At 48.1% G+C, this 16,189-nt stretch overlaps 1 protein-coding gene across 1 annotated transcript in view; it reads left to right on the forward strand.

The window, feature by feature from the left end:
- Positions 1 to 4,402: 4,402 nt before the first annotated feature.
- Positions 4,403 to 16,189, forward strand: part of IGFBP2 (insulin like growth factor binding protein 2) — a 101,706-nt gene continuing 89,919 nt past the window's right edge. The window contains exon 1 of the mRNA XM_075001831.1: positions 4,403 to 4,830. Coding sequence (XP_074857932.1) covers positions 4,437 to 4,830 — 394 coding nt within the window. The 5' untranslated portion in view covers positions 4,403 to 4,436. The remainder of the gene's footprint in view (positions 4,831 to 16,189) is intronic.

Genomic DNA, 16,189 nt, shown 5'->3' on the forward strand with positions numbered 1-16,189 from the left:
ATTCACAGAGGTTAGGCCCCTCAATGCTTATTATCCAGGGTGCATAGGAATGGTGTCCCTAGCCTATTTGTCAGAGGCTGGGAATGGATGACAGAAGAAGGCTGACGCAATGATTCCCTGTTCTGTTCACTCCCTTTGGTGCGCGCCTGGTACTGGCCACCGTTGGAAGACAGGATACTGGGCCACATGGGCCTTTGTTCTGACCCAGTATGGACGTTCTTATGCTTTTATAACATTAGGGGATGTATAACAGCAACGAAGGGTCCTGTGGCACCTTATAGACTAACAGAAAAGTTTTGAGCATGAGCTTTCGTGAGCACAGACTCACTTCATCAGATGCTGGTCTTGGAAATCAGTGATTTCCAAGACCAGCATTTGATGAAGTGAGTCTGTGCTCACAAAAGCTCATGCTCAAAACTCTCCTGTTAGTCTATAAGGTGCTACAGGACCCTTCATTGCTGTTACAGATCCGGACTAACACAGCTACCCCTCCGATACTTGACACCATTAGGGGATGGTGACAGTTGCACACTGGTAAGTTCTGTCCTCGCCCCCATCAGTCCCACGTAACTCATTTCTGTCCCACCATGCCTGGTCCAACCTTTCCAACAGACCATGCACTGGACAGTGCACGTTGCACACTGAGACACCCACCCATGGTGCACTGCACTGTGTTTTGACACGAGTGCTCCTGGTGCCAGCGTGCAGCGCAGACACAAATATTTGTATCTGTGAGTGCTATAGGGTGAGGGGTTTGTGCTGGTGTAACTTGCAGCAACCAAAGTTTGCATTGCAGGTGTGTCACCAAGTGTGGGGGGAGCCAGAGTCATAGTCAGCTGTGATTCTCACTCACCAGCAGGTGGAACAGAAGGTTTATCAGGCGACAGGGACACAGCTTAGAACAGACTTGTCAGCACAGGAACAGGAAGCAGTCACTACAATCCAGCTTGGGGAGGGGGGTCCAGTACCAGGGCTCTGGTCCTCCCCAGCCAGCCAAGACTGCCTCAGTCCCAGCAGCTCAGTCCAAACCAAACCACCAGACCCCTCATCCAGCCTTTGTCTTGCTTCCAGGGGGAAACAGCTGTCACCTGGTCACCCCCACCCCCGAGGTTATGAAGGGCATGGCCATTGTGTATGCGTGAGAAGCTATCGCACCCGAAACGGCCAGCATCATCTACTTATTGGTGCAGTGCCTAGGGAAACAGAGGCACCCACAGGGTTACTACAGGACAGTAGAAAACATGCAATACAACAAGGGGAATGAAATCCCCACAATCCCCAATATATCACAACATGGAATTAGATTCTGATATATTGCCAGGATCGCATCCGTCACACAGCCACTCAGGAAATGTCTTCATAGCAGCTAGATTCCCGGGGCTGGCCTGTGCCAGCCAACTTGTGCTCACAGGTCTCAAGCTGTAGGGCTGTTTCATTGCTGTGTAGACTTCTGGGTTCAGGCTGGAGCCCGAGTCCCAGAGCTCAACCTGAGCCAAAGTTGGCTGGTGTGGGCCAGCCATGGGTTTTTCTCTGCTGTGTTGACATACCCTATGGGTACATCTCTAACACACAGACTGGAACTTGGGTGGAACCGCTAGGTAGCTCCAGCAATAGAAAGTAATAATGTAACTACTATTCTCATGCCTTCACTCAATAACTTTCCTTTTATCTGGCTGAACTTTCAGCTGGCTCTCCTATTTCAGTGCTCTGAGTTTTCTTGGAGTAGAGAGGATTGTCCAATGGTTAGGGCACTAACAGAGAATTTAGAAGGCGAGAATTTTGCTCCGTCAGATTCCCAGTATGACCTTAGGCAAGTTAATTAGCTTTTGTGGGACTCAGGTACAACCGTGACAGTAATACTTCCCTATCTCACGGGGACAAAGGGGTGTTGTGAGGACAAATACGACAAAGATCGTGAAGCACTTTGAGACCTACTGGTGAAAAACTTTACATAAGAAATGGGTGTTATTAACTCACTGGAATAGTGATTGGCTGAATTTCCAAAGGTTCTGTGGTTTGGCTCCTTAAAGCATCCATGTGTGGATGTGGAATTTCTGGAATCTGGGAAATCTCACAAGGAATGGGTTTTGGTCATGTGGTTTGGTGCCTTCAGTTTCACGTGGATACAACTATGTCTTTCTGTTGTAACCTCCATCTGAGAATCGCTAAGTGCATTATAAACAGTTAGGGACCTATGCAAAGTAGGAATACACAGTACACCTCCCTTAATCAAGACTTGCTGAATTAGAACACCTCTAAAGGAGCTGTGATAATGTCTTTCAGGGTAGGGCTACACACAGCTAACTCATTTTGAAATAACTAACCGAGGGTCTGCATGACGCAACTGCTATTTTGAAATAAATTCAAAATAGTGGGTGACTTATTTCGAAATTGGTAAAACTCATTTCACAAGGAATGGTGCCTATTTCGAAACAGCTGTTTCAAAGTAGGTGCTGTTAAGACAGGGAATAGCACCTATTTCAAAATAAGCCAGAATGCATCCGATGGCTTTATGTTGAAATACGTAAGCACTACTTCAAAATGTATTTTTGTGTGTAGCAGCCTTATTTTGAAATAAGCTGTTTTGAAATAGGGCTGCGTTGTAGGCATGCCTGCAAGGAAGTGAGGCCAGTGATAAGCAATGAGTGCTGCCTGTTGACTGGAAAGGAAGCAAGGTTTTATGGAAGTCACTTAACTTATCTGTGCCTTAGTTTCCACCTCTACACAATGTGTATAGTGCTTCCCCGCATCCCAGAGGGGCAGTAGGACACTTGGATTGAAAGGGCTAGTAATGTGTGGAAATTCACCTTCTGGGGGCAACTTTGGAGAGCTGAGTGGTGCTGAGGTTTCTCACGTATGGTTCGGTCTCAGACTGATTCTGCTAACTCCTGTACAGTCTCTCCCTGGCTGTGACCCAGACAGAAAGTGCCTGGTTCCTCTCCACTCTGCTGTCCCAGTTTGCTCCTTCCACACTGTGTACACATGCTGGGCCAAGCTCAGCTGGCAGGCAGAAGGGGCAGCCCCACATCACATGCGTATTCACAACTCAGCACTCTAGCGGCTTGGCTGACATGGAAACAGACACCAGCCAGGTTGCTTGGCACCCTGTCCCTGCACTTGGAAGTGGGCCCAGCCCCACACCCTGGCACCCAGTACTGGAAGCACATAAAACCAGCCCTCCAGCACTGGGGACTGGCCAGACCCCAGTCAAGATCCCTAGCACAGGGGGAGGGAGGGATAGGAACTTAGCTTCCCTCACAAGGGAAACTCCTCAAGTTCAGACCCCATGGCACAGGGAGAGGAGAGTTACTGGGGAGGGAGGAATGTAGCTTGCCCCCCAGCACTGAGTGGTGGACAGCCCCTGAGCTTGGCTGCCTTGCCATGGGGAGCAGGAGCAGGAATTTAGCCTGACCTCCTTGGCATGAGGTGGGGGACAGCCCCCGCCATGGACCGGGGAGTGCAGACTCTGAGGGGGCAGGAATTTTGCCTCGGGGGGCAGCTCCCAGGCCCCACGGTACTGGGGGGACAGTCCCCGGGGGCAGGAATTTCACCTCTGGGGACAGCTCACAGGCCCCTTCATATTAGGGGGGCACGAAGGTTGCCTCTGGGGGGCAGCTCCTAGGCCCCCTGCACTGGGGGGAACAGTCCCCGGGGGTGGAGCAGTCCCAGGGGGTCAGGAATTTCACCCCTGGAGGGCAATCCCCAGCCCCCCCAATACTGGTGGGGAGCAGTTCCAGGGGGTCAGGAATTTCACCCCTGGAGGGCAATCCCCAGCCCCCCCCCATACTGGTGGGGAGCAGTTCCAGGGGGTCAGGAATTTCACCCCTGGAGGGCAATCCCCAGCCCCCCCCATACTGGTGGGGAGCAGTTCCGGGGGGTCAGGAATTTCACCCCTGGAGGGCAATCCCCAGCCCCCCCCATACTGGTGGGGAGCAGTTCCGGGGGGTCAGGAATTTCACCTCTGGGGGCATCTCCCAGCCCCCCCCCCCCACGGGGAAGAGAACACTCTGACGGGGCAGGATTTCACCTCCGGGGGGGCAGCTCCCAGGCCTCCCCTTACTGGGGGGGAGCAGTCCCGGGGGGGTCAGGAATTTCACCTCGGGGGGCATCTCCCAGTCCCCTCTCCCACTGGGCAGAGAAGACCTCAAGGGGGCAGGAATTTCACCTCCGGGGGGGCAGCTCCCAGGCCCCTCCATATGGGGGGGCAGGAATGTCGCCTCTCGGGGGGCCGCTCCCGGGCCAGCAATCTCGCCTGGCTGGGGCCGCTCGCCGCGTCCGCCCGCCCGGGGCTGGAGGTTGAGCCCCGCTCCCGCTCCCGGCTCCCGGGGCGGTCGTGCGGCCGAGGCGGGGCGGGCGGAAGGGGCGGCTCTAGGACCCGGGGGGGGCCGGGAGGAGGGTTGCCACCTGCCCGCCCGCCGCCCCGCAGTCCCGCGACGATGCTGCCGCGGCTGGGTCGCTGCCGCCCGGCTCCGGCCGCCTGGCTCCGGCTGCTGCTGCTGGCGGCGGCGCTGGCGCGGCCGGCGCTGCCCGAGGTGCTGTTCCGCTGCCCGCCCTGCACCGCCGAGCGCCTGGCCGCCTGCGCGCCGCCCGCCGGGCCGCCCTGCGCCGAGCTGGTGCGGGAGCCGGGCTGCGGCTGCTGCCCCGTGTGCGCCCGCCTGGAGAGCCAGGCGTGCGGGGTGTACACGCCGCGCTGCGCCGCCGGCCTGCGCTGCTACCCGCACCCCGGCGCCGAGCTGCCCCTGCAGGCGCTGGTGCAGGGCCAGGGCACCTGCGCCCGGAGACGGGACGCCGGCGGCGAGTACAGCGAGTACAGCGCCGAGCCCGGCGCAGGTGAGGTGGGGGGGCCGGGGGCGCGGGTGAGAGGGCGGGGGGCTGTGGCACAGGTGAGGGGAGACCGGGGAGGGGGGTGGGCGCCAGGGGGCACAGGTGAGAGGGTGGAGGGTTGTGGCACAGGTGAGGGGGTGGAGGGTTGTGGCACAGGTGGGGGGAGCTGGGGGGTGGGCGCCAGGGGGCACAGGTGAGGGGGTCCAGGGGACGGGGCACCCAAAGGCGCAGGTGAGGGGGGTCCGGGCACAGGTGAGAGGGTGGGAGTGTCAGGATGCAGGTGAGGGGAGCCGGGGGTGGGTGCTGGGGGTTGCAGGTGAGGGGAACTGGGGGATGGGACACCCAAAGGCACAGGTGAGGGGGGTCCGGGTGCAGGTTAGAGGGTGGGAGTGATGCAGGTGGGGGGAGCCAGGGGCATGCATGGAGGCACGCAGGTGAGAGGGTGGGGGGTTGTGGCACAGGTGAGGGGAGCCGGGGCATGCACGGGGGCATGCAGGTGAGAGGGTGAGGGGCAGGGCACCGGGGGTACAGGTAAGAAGCTGGTGGGAGGTTGTAGTGCAGGTGATAGGAGCTGGGGAGCTAGGACCCCAGGAGATGAGGGTGAGGATGTCGAGATGCAGGTGAGCGGGTTTAGAATACAGAGGAGAGGGCAGGCGATTGGGCGCAGGTGAGGGGAGCTGGGTGGTGGGCACTGGGGGCACAGGTGAGAGGGTGGGGTGTCAGGGCGCAGGTGAGGGGAACCCAGGCGCAGGACACCAGGAGGTGTAGGTGAGTCAGGGGTTGGGGTACAGATTAGACAGTGGGAAGGTCGGGATGCAGGTGAGGGGATGCAGGGGTGTGGTACATGGGGGTCTCAGTTGAGGGAAGCCTAGGGGTGGGATAGAAGAGGCCTCAGGTGTGGGGAGACTGGCAGTGTGCGGCCCTGAGAGGAGGCACAGGTGAGGGGAGTCTGGGGGCACCAGGAGGCTCAGGTGAAAGGAGGTCTGGGGACAGGACTCCCATTAGGGGAGCTGAGGTGATGATGAGGAGGGTGGGTGAGGGGGTTGGGCAGAGCGAGAGTTGGAATGTCCAGGGGATCCCCCGGGGTGTGAAGAGAGGAGAGATGGAGAGGGGAGGGGGTAGGTGGTGGGGACCTCAGTGAGCTGACAGAAGCTGAGGTGCAGGGGAACATGGACGGATGGGTGAGTGGAGCCAGGGAATACGCCAGCAGGAGAGGGGAGCTGAGCTGAGGGGGATCTAAGGTGTGGTTGACGGAACCCCCATGGGCTGAAGAAGACCTGGGAGATGAGGGGATCTCCAGTGGGATGAAAGAAGTCGGGGTGTGTGTGTGAGGAGAGCTATACTAAGGGAGAGGGTGATGGTGAGCCAGGGGGATGGGCGAGGGGGCCCCTGTGGGGTGCAACTAGCAGAGGGGTGCATGAGAGGAGCCAGGGTGAGGGGCAGCCAGGAATGTGAGTGAGAGGGACCCCAGTGGGGAGAAGGAAGCCAGGCCCAGGGGGAACAGGTGGGAGGATGAGGGGACTGGGAGAGCAGCCGAGGGGAGCAGCTCCAGCTGGCCAGCCGTAGGTTTTTCTTTGTTGGGTAGACAAACCACGAGGCTACATCAGTGACAGGGTAATAATCCTGTTCGGAGCTTTTGGGTAGCATGAAATGTGTGAAGATCTTTAGAGAACCGTAGCTCGTGAGAACACTGTTGATGTGGAAACTTGCTACAGAAAACAAATGTGAACAACCCGATTTTACGCTCTCCAGAGAATCATGAACATTTAGGTTTAAGGTATCTGGAGTGGGCTTTCCAGTTTTTACGTGTGCGATTAGAAGTAGGTGTTGAGGTACAGCTGGAGAGGAAGCAAACCACAGTAACCTCAGTAAAAATTGAAGTGTCAGCCTGGGTTTCCTGACTGAATGCTGTTTTCTTGCATTTGTGTGTTTCTCTCAGAACTTTTGATGCTTTGGGGGATGGGGGCAGGATTGGTTTGGTTTGGTTTGAAGTATTTTGTTTTCTTGTATTGTGTGTATTATATATGTTCAACATACACAGTAACATATTTTAAAAACGTGTTAGTTCTCTGTATGTGTTACTCTTTAATGCCCATAGGGATAAATAATGAAAATAATGGCAAATCTTTAACCAGGGCAGCGTGCTGGTGTGATATTCAGAGCTGAGCATGTCTTTACAAAGGGGTTGGACACCACCTGGCACCAAAGAGAGAAGGATTCAGACATTTTGAGCTACATACATTTTAATAACAAGAAGTCCTGTGGTATCTTATAGACTAACAGATATTTTGGAGCGTAAGCTTTCGTGGGCAAACACCCTCTTCAACAGATGCACGAGTGGGGGGGTGGTTTCAGAGGGGTATTTAAAAAGTGGGGTTCCAGTAAAAGGGAGGGCCAGAGCTGACAAGGTCTACCCCACTCTTTAAATAACCCTCTGAAACCCCCCCCGACTCATGCATCTGATGAAGCGGGTCTTTGCCCACGAAAGCTTAACCTCCAAAATATCTGTTAGTCTGTAAGGTGCCACAAGACCTCTTGTTGTTCTTGAAGCTACAGACTAACACCGCTACCTCTCTGATAAGTTTTAACAGATTGTTGCAAACACTAAAACAAAAACTCCCAATGGCAGAAAAACTGTCAGCTCCCCCAATACTCTTTTGCTGAAATTCTTACTGTAGCTTCTAACTGCAACGTGCACCCAAAGTAAGGGTGAGAGAGAGGGTTATTTTGTTCCATTTCAAAGTGACAGAGAGCCATGAAATTTATTCTGTCCAGTACTCAAGACTGAAGAGGAGGAGGGAAGAATCAAATTCACTTTCAGATGCTGATGTCAAATAGTTTGAACTGTGCTGTGCTGTTGGCAAAAGGCAGGTGCTGACCCAATCTTTTTATGCATTTCAAGGAATTTGCCCTGTCTTCACCCTTCCAGTTTGAAAAGTCCCCTTTGGCTGGTTGACGATCGGAATGTGAAACTCATATGTTATTCCTTAAATTAGGGGGTTGGCAAGTTATTTTATCTCTGATGAGAGCTAGGAAGGTTGCCCAAGCGAAACAAGGAACACCACTGAGAATTCTCCTGTTGTGAGCTCCAGCATTGTTTAATCTTTCCCTTCTCTCCAATGCCAATCCAGAAACGATTCTAGGCAGAAAGAAACATAAACCACCCCCCAGCTAGGAAACATGCAACACTGCTCGTTGCACAAGAGGGGTTGGGTGTTTTGATGCTGTTGGGAATGTTGGAGCAAAGTAAGAAATCTGTGAAAATCTGAGGGAGAATTTATAGTTGCATCCTTGGTGACTAATGCCACAGGATACTGAGTGGTAGCTGAGGCACCCAGCCCCTCTGAGGGTCTGATCCTCCGCAATAGTTTTGATGCCACTGAAACTGTACTTTTTTTCATTTATTTTGCATAATTTTTTTGTAAATTTTTCTCTCATCTCACAGAAGTGATAAGCTTGGGACCACATATATTACCATGTATCTAAAGTGCTTATGTCACTCCCATAATCCAATATTGGAAGACCTCAGAATCTCTACCATATATATCCTTACAACAGCCCTGGGAGGTATTAGGAAAAATGCTGTGGTCCCCATTTTACAGATGGGGAGCCAAGTGAAAGAGAATAAGTGGCTTGCCCAGAGTCACTCAGAAAGTCTGTAGCAGAGCAGGGATTTGCAGCTGGATCTTTCAAAGGCGAATGGAGCTGAACATTCTTATTCCCCGATTGTATTCTAAAGCCTCTCTGAAATAATGTGGTGAGTTTCAGTCTCATTTCCTAGTGGATGAATGTCCAGATTGTTTTGATTGAAATGGCTTTAGACTTCCCTGTCTTTCAGAATTTTCCTAAGGCGGAAACTACTAGGCTGATTCTTGTCATCTTCAAAATTCTATTTTTTCAATACTAATCCTCCAACGTAGACAGTTTTTTCCAGTTGTTCTGCTTCTTTGCCTCTGAGTTTAATTTTTCTTTCTTTTTCTTTCTTTCTTTCCCTCCCCAGCCTGATCAAAACAAAAAAGCAGTCCAGCAGCACTTTAAAGACTAACAGAATAATATATTAGGGGGTGAGCGTTCATTGGACAGACCCGCTTCTTCAGACCATAGCCATACCAGAACAGACTCAATATTTAAGGCACAGAGAACCAAAAATAGCTATCAAGGTTGACGAATCAGAAAAATTGTAATCAAGGTGGGCAAATCAGAAGAGCAGAGGGGCGGTGGGGGGTGTGGAGTCAAGAGTCAGATAAAACAAAGTATATAAAAGAATCCATATGTACTTTGTTTTATCTGACTCTTGACTTCCCCCCTGCCCCTCTGCTCTTCTGATTTGCCCACCTTGATTATAATTTTTCTGCTTTGTCAACCTTGATAACTATTTTTGGTTCTCTGTGCCTTAAATATTGAGTCTGTTCTGGTATGGCTATGGTCTGAAGAAGTGGGTCTGTCCCACAAAAACTCAACCCCTAATAAATTATTTTGTTAGTCTTTAAAGTGCTACTGGTCTGCTTTTTTGTTTTGATAGTATATAGACTAACACAGCTATCTCTCTGTTACTATCCAGCCTGATCAGTTATTATCCATAAATCTTCCTCAAGCTCTAAGGTCAATATCATTTGTGAATCTAAAATAAAAAAAATCAGCGTAGTGGAGACAGTTGTCATGCTGATACATTGTATGGATTGGAATGTTAGAGTATGAGGCACGCTGGTGAATAAAAGATTTTGGCTATGTCTATACTAGCAAGTTTTTTCGAAAAAGACGGTGCTTTTTCGAAAAATCCCATGGAGCATCTACACACAAAATGCATTCTTTCGATATTAAACTGAAAGAATGTCGCACTTTTTCCACCAGCCCTTTTCCGCTCTTGAATGAGGAAAAGCACCTTTCTCCGAAAGATTCTTTCGGAAAATAAATGTCTAGATGCCCCCGAAGCCCTATTTTCAAAAGAGCAGTTCTCCATGTTACCAGATTTTTCGATCTGCGGCGTTTCCTGGCCTGGGGTGTGGCCACTCTCTATCACAAGAACAGATCAATTTTTCAATCTGCTTTTTTGTGTGTGGTTGCGATCTTTGGAAAGAAATCTTTTCGGAAGAGATCTTCTGAAAGATGTTCTTTCGAAGGAGTGCTGTAGTGTAGATGTAGCCTTTTACTGAAGAAATGAACAGACTTAGAAGCATATTGAGGGTTTCAAGAATGCAGGAAACTCCCACCCCCCGAAGAGATAAGAAAACAGAGCAAGAAATAACAGTATTACAGGAGACTGAGGAAAGATGACCGCAGTGGTTTGGAAATGTGTCAAGAATGGACCCAGAAAAGGATACATGGCAGTACATTTCAGAGGGCAAAGAACTAGGAATAGAGGAACGGAAAATAGAGAAATGGAGGAAGCTGTGAAGTTTGTACAAGATGGATAGTGGTTTAAAAAAAAACACCTTAATTTGGCTCCATTCTTGCTGTTGGGAGAGAATCAAAGAGAAAGGAAAGAAGTGTTTGTATTACATGCACACCAGCTCCGTCACTGTTTGCCTCTTGCACAATTTTAGAGCGCCTCAGAACCGAAAGGACCATGTAGACTATTATTTTGTTTTTTCATCGGTAGAGGTGATCGTTCCAGAGCAAGGGTGAGGTTCACAGCTGGGAAGGCACTGTAAGGGAAAGCTTACTATAACAGTTCACTGCATAGCATGTGGGAGAAATACTGGCTTTGCCATGTGGAATTCAAATTATTAGTGGGACATCTGGGTGGGGTCGTCACTAGGACAGAAGACGTATTCTAATTTGTGTAAGCAAAATCTTAGCCACTTTGTAGTTTTCATCTTAGTAAATTGAAATAAAGACAAGATTTATCTTTAACTGGACCAGCTGACTTGTACGAAGACTACATATTGCTTTGGCTTCTTCACTAGCGTACGATCCTGAGTTAGAGCTAGCTGAGCCAAGTGGAGAAAAAATTTTTTTTTTCTTTTTGTGGATTAGGCCTTGGGGTTAAAACATGCTTCCAATTGTGAAAAATGCCTTTAAAGATGCAAATGTGCATTGTGGGCTTCCTTGTTTGTCTCTATATGATTCTAGCACAAATTTAGCAAGAACGTTGTTTTTGTGCTGCTCTGGCCATTAGAAAATCAGCTTGGGACCATGCGATGTAAAAGTCAACCTTTGTTTTTTCTGGCTCATGGTATCATTGCTAGTAATCAGGGCCTTGTGTACTTTGCAATTCCAAGTCCATAGAAATTGTCACAGAATCTACCCTTTGCCACTGACTTATGCTCCAGAATATCAGCTTTCATTTACAAAACAAGTTTCTAGGTTTTAGGATTGCACAGAAAACCTTCCACACATTAGCATTAGCAGAGAGCCTGAAACAATAGCTCTGAGAGGTGGAAACTGGCTCATTCACCTCAATGGGGTATCAACTTTGAAAACTAATGATACAAATGTCAGCCTCAAATCAGTTAACAGTTTCACAGTGGATTGGAACATCCAGCAATAGTGCTTATTTGTTAGGCTCAAAATGCCTCCCAGTCTTCCTCAAGGAACAAAGATTAAATACTAAAAAGAAAAACAAAAAAGTAAAACACCAACCAAAATAAAAATACCCCCAAATCCTTTGTCTTCTGTACAACCACTGCTAGAATACAGTCAAGCATTTTCAACCCAGATTTCTACCTCACATTGACTATTACAAATGTAGAGGCAACATAAAAATTAAATTTAATAGAACATCAACTCAGAAACCACCGGGCAAGGGTGTGAGGGTGATTTTTATTTCCACTTTTAATCCAGTGAAGGTCTCTGGGCTCTAATTTCTCTCCAGGCACTGCAGAATCTTTGGTTCGTTGGGCTGACATGCTGTAGAATGCAGGGCGCTTGCCACAAAAGGTTTCAGCTCGCGTGGCTCACATGTAATACACACACCTATTGGGTGAGGTTCACTGTCCCATGTAGTGGCTCTTAGACCACTTCTAGAGAGAGAGAATGAGTCAAGTAGTACAGACTCATGCACTAAACTCCAGAAGTCCCAGGTGTTGTTCTACCTGTTGGCAGTTACACACATGATTTTCCAGCAATTAAAGTATCTCCAAGAAGGACTATATTCTCAGCATTGCTTTGTGGTGCTTGCAGTAGGTTGAAGGTCTACTTTGTATGGATGTTGTAGGACAACAACTACAGGTTGAACATCTCTCATCCAGCATCCTCGGGACTTGACCAGTGTCAGATGAGAGAATTTGCTGGTCCATAGGATGTCAATACTGTCTAACAGCATTACCGATACTTCCACTGCTTTGCTTACTGGGCTCTTAGAAGACACGTAAGGGTAAATTACAGCCAAGTAACAGCACAGAACACTGGGAGCCAGGTCTGGTGGCTGGAAACAAACTTCATGGGACCATGGGAAACTTGGCCACCCCCATGGTAAGTGGTAATCTGGCTAACTAAAATCATACTAAATTACGGATGTTGCCAGAGCAGAGAATTCTGGATTAGAGAGGTTCAACCTGTAAACTTTTACTTCCAGATGGTTAAGTCAGATAATTGCATCAGGAGTAGCAGAGTGTATGGCTATGATCCTTCCTTTGCATTTGTGAATTAGGCATTGAGTAAGTTACATGTTCCTTGAGCTGTTCAGGGCAACTGCAGTCACACACTGGAGAGTCCTTAATTTGTTCAGCAAATATCCTCATATGTCATGATTATACAGATGCAGTTTTAGGTTGCCCATCAGCATTGCAGGAGATCAAAGCCAGGGATCTGCTGCATCAGGTCTTTCACAACGTATGTGTTTGTGACATCTTGTGAACTCAAAGCAGCTTTCCTAGCTTCATTGGTGAAGGTTAAATGCCTGGGTCCAAAAAGGTTAATGTAACTACAAGTGGTGGTGAGGGATTCTGTTATGGTACTGTTGGATGGCGAGACGGTCATTTCCCATGATCTGCTGGAATTTCTGAAGGGTCACAGCATTGCATTGAACAGCTGTGGGAGCAATGTCCAACAACAGCAGCAATCAAGACGTTGGGATCAGCTTAGAATCATTGAATACTAGACCTGGAATGCACTTCAAGACTTCATCAAGTTCACTCCCCTGCCCTCACAGTAGGATCAAGCACTTTGCAGACCATCCCTGATTGGTGTCTATCTAACCTGTTCTTAAATATCTCCAGCGATGGAGATTCTGCAACCTCCCTAGGCGATTTATTCCAGTGCTTAACCACGCTGACAGTTATGAAGTGTTTCCCAGTGTCCAACCTAAAAACTCCTTGCTGCAAGTAAGCCCATTGTTCCTTGTCCTATCTTCAGAGGTTAAAGAGAATAATTTTTCTCCCTCCCACTTATAAAACCCTTTTAGGTAATTGAAAGCTGCTATCATGTCCTTTCTCTGCCTTCTCTTTTCCAAACTAAATAAACCCAATTCTTTTAATAATCTCTCATAGGTCATATTTGCTAGACCTTTAATCATTTTAGTTGCTCTTCTCTAGACCTTCTCCAATTTCTCCACATCTTTCCTAAAATGTGAGGCCCAGAACTGGACGCAGTACTCCAGTTGCAGCCTAACTGGTGCAGAATAGAGTGGAAAAATTACTTCTTGCATCTTGCTTACAACACTTCTGTTACTGTATCCCAGAATCATGTGTTCCTTTTTTTTCCCCCAGAGGTGTTACACTGTTGACTCATACTCAGCTTGTGGTCCACTATGACCCCTAGATCCCTTTGTGCCGTTCTCCATCCTAGGAAGTGACTATATGCAAAACTGATCGTGCCTTCCCAAGTGGAGTATTTTGCATTTGTCCTATTGAATTTCAGCCTGGTTGCCTCAGACCATTTCTCCAGTTCGTCCAGATCATTTTGAATTCTGACCCTGTCCTCCAAAGCAGTTGCAAACTCTCCCAGCTTTGTATCACCTGCAGACACTATAAACATACTCTCTATGCTAATATCTAAATCATTAATGAAGATATTGAACAGAACTGGCCCCACAACTGATCCCTGTTGAACCTCACTTGTTCTTCCCTTTCAGCATGACTGTGATCCATTAATAAGTACTCTCTGAGAATGGTTATCCAACCACTTATGCACCCACCTGACAGTAACCCCATCTATGCTGCATTTCCCTAGCTTACTGATAAGAAGGCCATGCAAGACTGTATCATATGCTTTACTAAAGTCTAGGTATATGTGTCCACCACTTCCCCTTTATCCACAAGGCTTGTGATCCTGTCAAAGAAAGCCACGAGGTTGGTTTGACATAATTTGTTCTTGATAAATCCATACTGGTTCTGACCTATCACCTTATTATCTTCCAGATGTTTGTAGGTGGATTCCTTGATCGTTTGCTCCATTATGTTTCCTGGCACAGAAGTTAAGCTGACTGATCTGTAATTTCCTGGGTTGTCCTTATTTCCCTTTTTATAGATGGATGATGTATTTGCCTTTTTCTGGTCTTCTAGAATCAATCCTGACTTCCATGACTTTTCAAAGGTGTTAGCTAGTAACTCAGATACTCCTTCTATCAGCTCCTTGGGTATTCTAAGGTGCATTTCATTGGACACTGGTGACTGAAGATATCTAGTTTTTCTAAGTAATTTTTTAAATTTTGTTTTCCTATTTTAACTTCTTGACTCCATTTCCTCTAGCTTTCACTATGTTAGGCATCCAGTCTCTCTCAGCCTTCTTTGTGCAAACTAAAACAAAGAAATCATTGAGTACCTCTGCCATTTCCACATTTTCTGTTATTGTTCTTCCCTCTTCTTTGAACAATGGGTCCGCCTTGCCCTTTGTTTTCCTCTTAATTCTAATATACTCGTAGAAAGTTTTCTTGTTTCCCTTGATGTCTCAAGCTAGATTGAAACTTGAGGGTGCCAGTGCCTTGCTGCGTTGCAGTGTACAGTTGGACATCAACAAGTCGAACATACCTACTCATGGTCCATACCTGTGCTCAGAACTCGACTACGGACTATCTAAGGAGAACTGATACTGATATTCCCCAGCTTGTGCTGTTTCTGTACCAGGTTGATTTTTGTTTTCATCTTGGTAGGTACCTGTTTCAAATGGTTGTTTCAAGTGGAAGGTTAGCATGTGATCCAGCTTCACTTGGAGATAGGAGTGGGTTTGTTAATCTGTGTAAGCTCTAATGGAGCAGGACGTCTCTGTACAGGACCTAGTACAATGGGCCCCTAAACATGTTGAGACCTGTCGGTATTATTGTAATAAATAATAGTGAAGCAACTCGTTCTCCTTGCTAAGGTGGCAGTGGGGGTTTGTAGGAAAGGGTGAAGATTTCCAAGACTTCAGGACCGTTATGAAGGAAAGAAGTGTTCTATTTTTGTCCTGTCCTTTGGCAAATTTTCTGTTTCCCCCATGTCCCAAGAGGCCATTGTTTCTTTTCCTCTTGGTTCCAGTTTGTTGCTAACTGAAAGCAATGTTTGCTGAGGGAATACTTAGAAGTTCTGCCTGAGAGAAACTTCATGTTATTTGTTTTATCCACATCCAGGAATTGAGATCAGATAAACAATGCAGAAGGAAGAGCAGTGAAAAATAGAGCGTGGGGATGTATTTATTTATGTAACTTTGCACTAGAGCTTATCAAATGATTCGCTGGGGCTTATTTATCTAATTAGCCATTGCATTTGCTCATAAGTTATCCATGAACACAAAGTGGTTTTATTTGATTTTTTTCTAATTGTTTACAGACTCTCTTGTACAAACATTTTAGCTGATATAACTTTTTGTTTATTACTTTTCACAGTACTGTTATTTGCTGTGTGTGTCATATGTTAACTCTTGTAAGCCCCATTTTATTCTTGAGTGGCTGATCTTAGCTTTATGAAGAGGAGGAGATCCAAATACAACATGGGCACTTTTTTTTTTTTTGGATACACATCTCATAGAACTGGAAGGGACCTCAGGAGGTCATCAAATTCAGTCCCCTGCCTTCGTGGCAGGACCAAGCACCATCCCTGACACTTTTTTTTTCTATTTGCCCCCTACTCCTAAATGGCCTTTAAGGACTGAACTCACAACCCTGGGTTTAGCAGGCCAGTGCTCAAACCACTGGAAGTAAAGTGAGATCTGTGTTTTCTAATGCGATGTGATTAGTGTCTGAAAAGATACTAGGAACCCATCCCTAAGGTGGTCAACTCCAGTAGAGCTTCATCCTCACATTCTGGTGTTGGTGTAGTGGCAGACTGCAGTGAATTGCTGCCCAGAAATGTCAGTGTTATTTACACAGGTTGACTGTGAAAATCAGGAAGTCAGAGGCGAGGGGAGCAAATGGTCTTGTCTCAACACGGGAGGGGGCAGCGCAGTGTGTCTGCAGCTAAGGCTGGAGTGGTTTAAGTTGCTGGGAGAGAAGAAGATAACGTTGTGATTG

This window comes from Carettochelys insculpta, chromosome 8 (assembly GCF_033958435.1).
Source record: "Carettochelys insculpta isolate YL-2023 chromosome 8, ASM3395843v1, whole genome shotgun sequence".
NCBI lineage: Eukaryota > Metazoa > Chordata > Testudines > Carettochelyidae > Carettochelys > Carettochelys insculpta.